The 10,535-nt window shown below is 40.6% G+C and overlaps 1 protein-coding gene across 1 annotated transcript; it reads left to right on the top strand.

Moving 5' to 3' along the window:
- Positions 1–2,157: 2,157 nt before the first annotated feature.
- On the top strand, positions 2,158–6,407 carry LOC106842603 (cationic trypsin-3-like). Its single transcript, XM_014859211.3, has 5 exons — positions 2,158–2,299; positions 3,780–3,939; positions 4,719–4,972; positions 5,515–5,651; positions 6,162–6,407. The coding sequence occupies exons 1-5, from the start codon at positions 2,260–2,262 to the stop codon at positions 6,309–6,311; spliced, it is 741 nt and encodes a 246-aa protein (XP_014714697.1). The 5' UTR covers positions 2,158–2,259; the 3' UTR covers positions 6,312–6,407.
- The last annotated feature ends 4,128 nt before the right edge of the window (positions 6,408–10,535 follow it).

The following is a 10,535-nucleotide window of genomic DNA, read 5'->3' as shown; positions in this document are numbered from 1 at the left end:
TCCCCACATGCCCATTACTGCTTTAGATGACTAAAGAATCATCACACTGCAGCCAGTGAGGTCCGTGTTCTTTTGTCTCAAGCTGTTGATTTGGAAATTGCAATTGATTCTAGATAACATCCCTTAGCTGGTAACCCTCTTCCCTTTCCTGGAAGAAAGGGCTGAAGTGATAAAGCCCAGGACACACAAGAAAGAGATCTCTAAGACATAGCAGCATATTAGCCAGTTGTTGTGAAAAGCTCTTCTCTACAGTGTTGTGATTTTCATGTGGGCCAAGAACTCTGATGAAGTTCAGGGGAAGTTCCAGGGGTGATGTAGAATCATACAACTTCCAACAACTTATTGAACAACTTCCTGAACAAAGGAAGATAATTGAACAGCATGAGAAGACTTCCCCTTCCTCATTCTGGACCCCGTCGCTTCCCTTACTCCTTAGCATTTCCTGATGTTTAGGGATTAATGAATGGCAGCCCCCTGCCCTGTGTGCCATTCATTCAGTAGTTAACGAGTGCCTATATTTTCTTAGACCATAGGGCACTTTCCCATGGCTATAGCTTTACAAGCTACTTTGTCCATCTTTTCTCTTTGGATTAGTATTCTCAGCTGGGGATGCTGTTGAACACCAGAGGATATTTAGCAATATCTGGAGCAATTTTTTGTTGTCATAACCAGAAGGAAGGGCTAGCGTTACTTGTAACTAGAGGTCAGGGACACTGAAAAATATCCTATAGTGTGCAGGGTAGTTCCTCACAACAAGAATTATCTGGCCTAAATGTCAATAGTGCTGGGGTTGAGAAACTCTGCCTTCTAGTTAATCATCTTCATTATGGCAAAATATCAAATGTAAAGGAAACAGAAAGGATCCTTTCATGTTTGGCTAATGCAGGAATAGCATCCTGGAAAGGCTTTCAAATGTATTCTGTGGGTTAGAATCTGGCTACATGTGACTAGAGGTTGGTTCTCACTGAGATTCACTTACTCTGGATATTTCTGCCACAACCCCATTAATTTTGACAATTCCTGCTTCGGGAACCCATTTCTTGGAATTTTGAGAATTCTCTTGGCTCCCCAGAATAGCTGTTAACTGGTAGAGTTCAGATCATTCTCCCTGATTGTGTTCATGTCACTGCAGTGGAGGACATGGACACTGAAATGAGGCTGCTTGATTTTCAATCTTGTACTAACCATATAATAGCTATAAAACTCTGAGCCCAACAGATTATGTCTCTAAGGATCACCTTCTCCTATATATAAAATGGGAATAATCATAACAACACTTATAGAGTTGTTGGTGAGGATTGAATGAGTCAATGCATGTAAATCCCATCCACAGTGCCAGACACATAGAAGCACTCCATAAATTTCAGTTGTGCTATCATTGGCCAGGAATTCTGTATTATCTTAGTCTCCAGATTCTGGTGAACTTTCTTGGGGAGTTTTGTGTAGTGGTTAAGAGCACAGACTCTGAAGCCAGGTTACCTCGGTTGGAATCCTGATTATACCTTGTACTTGATGCATGATTTTGGTCAAGTCCTCTATAATTTTGTGTGCCTCACTTTTCCCATCTGTAGAGTGGGGGTAATAATAGGTATGTTGTTGGGTTGTTATGAGAATTACTAAACTAATATAGGCAAAATATTGAGAATAACTCTAATATTCAATAAGTTCTAGATAAATGTAAGTTATCATCATTCTTCCACTTTCCTGTTTAGCCTATGGTAGTTTCAAATCGGAACAATTTTTCTTGTTTCAAGGGAACAAGTTTTTCCTATTAATAATGAAAAGTTAGCATGGATATACAAGACTAGAAGACCACAAGAAAAATTATATAATTATAAAAAAGCCCATGTTAATTAAACATCAGGGTATAGCATTCAAGATAGTACTGAGGATAAAAGTTCACACTTGAGATAACCAAATATCTAACATTTTGTCTGGGAATCAGGACACCTGGAGCCCTGTTCTGTGACCTTACTCCAACTTATTTTTCTATTAAGAGAACAGATCCCACTCGGGTGGTTCATTATTTCCATTTCCATAACCTTCTGGAAAAGTGGACAAATGTTGATATTTAAATCTGATGCTGAATTATCTTCAACTGGGCACAGAATTCAATTCTAAATTTGGATTTGTGAGTTTCCAGTGAAATCATATTTCTGACAACTGTGGCCATGGGTGTCAATGACAAAGCTAGAGGTATAAATAGCTGTGGTTGAAAACCCCTTATCCTACTCCCCAGTCCACATCGAGTGAGCAACCATGAAGCTCTTGATCTTTCTTGCTCTCCTGGGAGCCGCTGGTGAGTCTCTATTAGTAAATAAATCAGTAGTTGCCTATTACATATTTAAGAATAAATGAACCAGGAGGTGTCTATCAGATATTTAAGTTTGCACTTTGTACTCTGGATGTTGAATGTAATCTCTGTACTCAAGAGGCTTATAAATTCGAAACAACAGTGTCTAGTACACATGTCTACACATAATTGTCTCGCTATATGGGAAAACATCACAGTAAGCACGATTGATCAGGGTAGATGGGATAGAGGCATAATTGCCCTGAACTTCAAGGTGAAATCTATGAAGGATGAGAGAAAAGGAAAGTATAGTCAACATTAAGTTAATGCTGTTTTGACGTTTCCAAGGATTAGGAGTTAATAATTGAGATCAATGACTAACCTTGTGCTCCTTGAAGAGGTCTTGAGGGTGAGAGCCTGAGTCTCCTCTGTGCTAAAGGGCATCTTAACAGGCAAAGATATTTCATATCTCATGAATAAAAGCTATGGGCATAAAACCCTTTATGGGTTTTACAACATCTTTGCTAATGAAATCTCTCTAGAGTAAAATGTGTCGTTCAATTATCAAAAGGAATAGAGAAATGACTACTTCTATTTTTATGCTACTAAATGTTACATTAATAAACTTACTACTAAATTTTCCCAAGTTGGCTGGGCATAAATTCAATACACCTGTCTCTACACCTGTAAATGTCTTTCCCAAAATTGCTCTAAAATATTTGAAAAATAGGGCACCCATAATATAATCACAGGCCTTTGGAGCCATAAGAAGCTTAATAAATCAGTGGGTCAGACTTCAGAATGATGAATAAATTGAAAACTGTTGGAAAGATAATTGCCATAAGGGGAATGGTTGGAGAGAGAAACTTATAATGTTCCATGAGATTATTTTCTGAAAATTATAGGAAAGAACCAAGAAGAGAAACTCGAGGATCAAAAGTAAAAACTCCTATTTCCTTCCAGACCAGAACATTCTCAGGTAGCTTCTAAAGCTTCCATTCTGTTACCTCATGGGGATATCTACCCCATACCAGCTGCACAAGTAAACAGTACCATGCGTACTGCAGAGCTTTATTCAACACCTATTTCCATGGCTGCTGAGCAGGGTTATGTGTAAAAGTATTCTTTATGACATCAAGTTGTTGTGTCCAGGGCAGTTCTTATGTAAAGAGTCTCTGACATGTGAGTTGCTGTGTGAATGTGTTTCTGTGAGTGTGTGTTGAGGGTAGAAATGTAAAACAAACAGTATAATTATAAAATGTAAGGTATAAAAATTGCATACTTATAATAGTATAAGTAGGGTGCATTTCAAAGGTGTAAAACAATAAGTTTTTGAAAAAAATTACATTAACTTCACCATTTCCTGATTCCGTGTGACAAGAAAACATTATCTGCTCTTTTCTGGTTAATCGGCAAAAAGTTGGTGATGAGTAACAATTCCAAGATGGGTCTGTTTAGCAAATAGTTTCCAACTTTTCTCTGTCAGTTGCTTCCTCCACTGACGATGATGACAAGATTGTCGGGGGCTACACCTGTCAGGCGAATTCCGTGCCCTACCAGGTGTCTCTGAACGTCGGCTACCACATCTGCGGTGGCTCACTCATCAGTAACCAGTGGGTTGTGTCTGCTGCTCACTGCTACCAGTCGTAAGTAACCAATATAAACATCCCTGTTCTCTGACATCCACTCTTCCCCCAGCCCTGCCAAAGCACAATCAGGGTAAACTACAGTCTCAGACTTGAGGGGTGTGCTTTGAGATCCTAAAGCCTCATTTTTCCCCCAAGACATTGTTGGATGTATTGAGGGACTATTGCATGGGAAGGTACCCTTAGAGTTCCCTGATGTCCTTCCAAATGATGGTGCTAAACACATGGGAGAGGAAGCAGTGAGTGATGAAGTGTGCCTAGAACTAGCTTAAGAGCATTAATGAGTAAATAGTCCTAGTCATTATAGCTCAACCAGGAAAAAATGGCATATGGAGGTAATAGCATACATGCAATTTATAGTCAACAATAAGGATAAGCACAACTCATTCTGCTCCCTTAATAGTCGGTCAGATCCCAGATTCCTGCCACATCTCCCTACGGTAATTGGTCATTCCAACCAGAGGAGAAATGGCAGGTGCTGATTAATCACCACCCATTCCAATCTATCTCCCACTGTTTGCTTGGGGTCCTTTGGTTCCATTCCTAAACCTAACTATTCTAACAGGATGGTGGGCTGAGAGTCTGTGCTTGTAGTGACACCTACCTAATGAATACTCCAGCCCATTTACATCTGGTAGGACTACCTTAAGGGCACAATTACCTGTGAGTGTGAATGCTGGAAGGTGATGGTGTCTGCGTTGTGCTCATGACCGGGGTGTCTTGGGAAGGGGACAAAGCTCAAGTTGGATACTGAGGCAAGTTGTAATCCTTTCATCCAGCCGATTCCAGGTGCGTCTGGGAGAACACAACATTGCAGTCACTGAGGGCAATGAGCAATTCATTAATTCAGCCAAGGTCATCCGCCACCCCAGCTACAATTCAAGGACCTACGATAATGACATCCTGCTGATTAAACTGAGCTCCCCGGCCTCCATCAACTCTAAAGTGTCTGCGATCTCTCTGCCAGCATCTTTCCCAGCTGCTGGTACCCAGTGCCTCATCTCTGGCTGGGGAAACACCCTCAGCAGTGGCTGTAAGTGTCTCCTGGAACAGAAGCACCAAGTCTGAGAACCCTAGAGGTGAAAGGCATGTTCAGGTTCAATTACTCCAAACTGTCACTCAGGGCAAGGTTCACAGAGAACAGTTTGGGGATAAATGCAGACTTAGAATACATTAATTACAATGAGGATGGTTCCTCTGCTGGAAAGCGTAACACAAATGAACTATGATAAAGATGCCAAGTGTGATTAGTGATTTGCAGAGAACTAGAAACTAAGGAGGTCAACAGAATAGAGGCTCAGCGATTTGGTACTTCCTGAAGGACAGACCTGCTTGAGAAATAGTCTCCGCATTTGAGTTCTGAGGTCACTGAAGCTAGTGTCGGAGAGAGAATCACTTGGGAATTAAAACTGACTGGAAGACCTTCCAGATAAAAGTTGTGCTTCCAAAATAGCAGCTACTGGCAATCTTAGAGAAAGTGTGGGAGTACTGGGAGGGAGAGGAGAGATACTGGGAAAGAAGTTTCCAGGAATCGTCTGGGTAATCTTCTTCCATTTTCACTCTTGCACCCAACAGCCAACTACCCTAACCTCCTGCAGTGTCTGAATGCTCCCATCCTCTCCGATAGTTCTTGCCGCAGTTCCTACCCAAACCAGATCACCAGCAACATGTTCTGTGCAGGCTTCCTAGAGGGTGGAAAGGACTCCTGCCAGGTTAGTTTCTTGGCACTCCTTCGTCCAGCTCACCTTCATGCATCTCTGCCTTATTTCCCCTTTCCTGAAACACAGAAGATGGAAAAGCTGTGTCTGAGACTGATTATGAGGGGTGAGGGATAGATTTGGGATAAATGATGGATTTCCTTTTTGCCATAGTAATGGTTAGGGTTAAGGGCAAAAAGGTACACAGACAATGGTGTGCAAACAGCATCGAGGCACCCTTCCCAGGAGTCATAGTGTGGAAGGAAGCTCTTTGACAGGAACAGGGCTAGCTGGGCAGAGTTATACTCTCCAATCCCCACCTCTTCTGGATCCCACAGATCTGCAACTAAGGAAAGAGGGATGTAGTATGGAGCCTGAGGGGTGGGTTTCCATTGGAAGAGAAGGTAATGTCTAAAGGATCAATAGCCTGGGAAGATGGCTCCAAGATAACAGAAGAACATCTTGGAGGCTTTCTCCCATCTGGGCATAGGTGAGCGTCCTAACTGTCTCTTCCTTCCTGCTCAGGGTGACTCTGGTGGCCCTGTGGCTTGCAGTGGAGTGCTCCAGGGCATTGTCTCCTGGGGCTATGGCTGTGCTCAGAGAAACAAGCCTGGTGTCTACACCAAGGTCTACAACTACGTGAACTGGATTAGGCAGACCATCGCTGCCAACTAAACATCTTGATCTCTTCATGACCCATCCCCTGTTAGTCAACTTTACCTTCCTCCTATGTCTGAAACCTGTAGCTAAATAAAAACATTTTGTCCTGGACCAATTATGTCCAACATCTTTCCTTACTTCATATTTATGAACTTTCTCTTGAAACTGTGTGCTAAGTAAGAGGATTGAAGTAGAATTGAGCTGTTATATGAAGATAGAATTTGAAAGGTTATTCAGTTATTCATTCAACCTAATCAAAATAAGTATACTTGTCACCTCCCCTATGCCAGACTCTGTGTGAAACATTGAGACTATCATGATGAATAAGGTTAAGGTCACTGTTCCCACCACATTTTTGAACAGATAATGACATTAAACGCAGAAAGTTAAATTCAGCCATCCACATTCATTCAACTAGTTCATAGTAAAGCTAAGATGAAGCTCCAGCTGTCCTTATTCCCAAGGCATTGATACTACTGTAACATCATGCTCTGTCTTTCTTCTGTAATCTATCTGAAAGTCTGTGAGGCTAGGTAAGGGTAACACCTAGATGGAGTAAGTTTTAAAAATCACAAATTTCCTGCACTTTCCAAGGTTTCACCTGCCTATATGTCCCAGGTGTCTAAGACCTTTCTTGTTTCTAGCTGAAATTTTATGGCTATAGTAGATGTGATGTCCACCCGCAATCTGACCCCTCTCCCGCGACCAGAACCTCCAAATCCCAGCCCAAATTATGTCATCTTTTGCCCAATAAACAAAAAAAAGTGCAAAGGCAGATAAGTTTGCAGAAAACAGATTTATGACTCTGAGGTCGTAAAATTCTGACTACAGAGGTATTTTTTTTTATCTCTTCAACTCTTTTCTGGGGAGGCAGCACAGACATCCTGTTTCGGTTGCTCAATATCACTCTCCCAAACTCCATGTTATTCTATGGATCATCCTGAGGATGCTTGTAGTATATGCCCTGACACAGGAGTCCTTTGCATACATGGTGTGGATCAAGGGAAATGATAGATGGGCTCTGAGCATGGAAACATTGGAGTAGGTAAATGAAGTTTGGTGGGGATAAGATGAAGGAGAATACTGTGTTAAGCGGTTCGGTGTGCTATAACAAACTACCTTTGCCTACGTGGCTTAAACAACAAACTTTAATTTCTCCCTGTTCTAGTGGCTAGGAATTTTTGATATTAGAGATAATTAATGAATCATAAGAAATTAGTTTACAAAAAATCATAGAGGGAGAATATATACAGTGGGAGATGCATTTATATATCACTTGTATTAGAAGTGTTTCATTTTTCGACTGATGCAGAGTTGTGTTGAGCAGTGATCTTGTGTTGTTTTTGCAGGAAACCCATAATAAACCATAGCCATGGGAAGGTCTTAGCCATATGGTGTCTACTGCAAATCCCACCTTCCCCTTTTTATTTGTGTTTACAATTAACCTAGCAACAATGTTTGCCATACTTGAGAAAAGGAAGCCCCTCCAGATGAACATCTGGGTGTCTCCTATCATATTCCACCTGTTGCCCTGGGGCCTTGGGCTAGAGAGAAGATTGGTTTGGGGATTATAAATTGGACTGTTCCCTCATTCTTCTGCATCACTCCAAGTGCATTTGGAGAACCACCATGAAGACTATCAAGTTGCTCCTTTTCCTAGAAGTGATCGTTAAGTCTTTCTTTTCCTCCCATATGGAAGTAAGATTCAGTGACAGAGATTAAATTTCCAGCCTCTGTGATCTCTTGTTTGTGTTACCAACCCAGCAGCAAATAAGTGGGTCTCTCTACTCCACTTGGAACAACACGGATGGTGGAAAATGAAAGTCTGAGAGGACAGTCACCAAAAAATCAGTTTTTCTGAGTTCCTACTATGTGCTGATCTTTGCATTGGGGATATAAATGTATCTGACAGAAAACTGTTTTATTGACAAATTGATACGGCCATGTATTATAAGTCCTGTTCCTGTTTCTTGTCATTTCCATTTACAATGCTCTATGTTGACCTTCAGCTTCACTTCATCCTCCATCTACATTCTGTTTTTCTTCCTGATCCCATTTCTTTCTAATCCAGTAAGATGTTTTCTCTCCATAAATGCCTCACCAGCCTATCATATTCAGGAGTTCCAAGTTTCCAAGCTATTTCATAGGGTATTTCTACATGTTGTTCTGACAGCTGTGTTTTCCAGGTACACATCCCTGTCTGTTTCTATGATACAAATTAATGGTTCTTTTGTTAGGTATGCTTTCCCATCTAATCTTGTGGGTTGGAGGTAGGATCTGGCCACAAAGGGGAAGACAGAACAATGAGAAGGGAATTCTGAAAGAGACATTAATTAGCTCTATTGGCACTTTCACAAAACTCTGATGTGTGAATCAAAGATTTTCTTAACTTCTGCTATTTCTCCATTATTTTATGTGGGTATTCATTTTTTACAAGAGCATATTAAAGTTCTGAGACTAATAAACAAATAAAAGCTAGTGACAGAATCAAGGCTAGAACTTGGTCATAAGATTTAAGTGTTCTTTCCCAATATTTTGTTGCTTCTCATACGTTGATACAATTTTCTGTCTTTGTCAGTCTCTTTTCTTCCCTGCACTGTTCTCTGTCTTTCCAACATCCCTGTCCTAAATCTCTAATCCCCCTCTTCTTTTCTCCCTAAAACATTATTTTAAGTAAAGGCAACAGTGAGATGTTTCCCCTAAGATTACTAATTTTATTTCAAGCCATACCTAATCATTGAAACTGAGTCATTTCAATTTCAAGTCTGGACATGGGGCATTTAATAATTTCTTTCTTATCTTCTAGAACAGAGTTAAGTGACTGTGGCCCAGGACAAATCTGACCGGCAGCATCTTGTAGTGAAGGAAGTTTAATTGGAACACGGCTGCACTCATTCATCTCCGTATTGTCTATGGCAGCCTTCAAGCAACAACAGAGTAGTTGTGACAAAGGCTATGTTACCGGAAAAGCCTAAAATATTTACTCTCTGGTTCTTTACAGAAAAACTTGGCTGTCCCTTGCAAATAATTTTGTGAGAGAATCACATGTAGCTAAAGTAGAAATGCTCTCAAATTAATTGCATCCTTGTGGAGGGTTCTCAAGGAAACCTAGGTGTGGCTCTGATGTAGATTAAGGCTGCCCCAGGGAGAGAAGCCCAGGGCATCCTCACCTACATGCCGATCTGTATGACCAGATTCGTATCTAAAGTTATACGACTGCACAATAACCAGACCCCATCTGCACTGAAATCATTTAATGACTTTTTACATCATCTTTTCTTTTTCCAGTAAAAATAAGTCATGTACCCGTGCCTTATAAATTTAGCCCTAACCCTCAACTCAGAGCAGCAGCTCTTTATTGCCCATGGGTCCTGTCCCCATGCTATTCCATACTATTCTCTAAATAAAAGAGTACTACTGCCAGACCTTGAGAGTCCAAGAAATCTTTCTTTTGACTCTTCGGCTCGCCATCCCTGCATCAGTTCCAGGGTTCATTTTACCAAAAAAGATCATTCTGTTCTCTAGCCCTGGTTTCCTGTATATAGCAAAGATTAGAAATTCAGTTTAGCATAGATTCTGAGGTTAGCATCAAGGTTATCACACAAGCATGTACTTTGCACCTTGTTTCTTTTTGTATTTTTCCTGCCCTGGTTGTTTACTTCAGTTTTTCAGTAAGTTTCTTAGTACATCATTTTTCAGGGAGAAGAATTCTTGTTTAAAAGTTTCCCTACACATTGGTTATAGGTACGAATCCACTCTGCTTGGCAAAAGGAATATGAGCATCCCCCATACATTGCTCATGGCTCTTTTCATGAGAGTAGACTGAGGAAGGAGACCCCCCCACACACACACACTGTGGCATATTCAGAGTTGGTTGTAAATAAGAAGCCATTGATGTTTTTGAGAATAGAAGTTCACACATATAAAGTGCAGAACAAAAATATTTATTGAATCTAATAAATGATATTGGGAAAATTGGACTGCCACATGCAAAAGAATGAAGTAGACCATTATCTTATACTATACAAAACTCAAATTCCTTGAAGACTTGAATGTAAGGCCTGAAACTATAAAACTACTAGAAGAAAACGTTGACAGTATGCTCTTTGACATGAGTCTTAGAAGACTCTTTTAGAATATGTCTCCTCAGGCAAGAACAACAAAAGAACAACAAACAAATTGGACTACCTCAAACTAAAAACTTTTGCCCTGCAAAGGAAACCATCAATGGTACCAAAA

Source organism: Equus asinus, chromosome 1, assembly GCF_041296235.1.
Source record: "Equus asinus isolate D_3611 breed Donkey chromosome 1, EquAss-T2T_v2, whole genome shotgun sequence".
Classification (NCBI taxonomy): Eukaryota; Metazoa; Chordata; class Mammalia; order Perissodactyla; family Equidae; genus Equus; species Equus asinus.
Note: the sequence above shows the minus strand (reverse complement) of the source record. Positions and strands in the feature narration are given on the sequence as shown.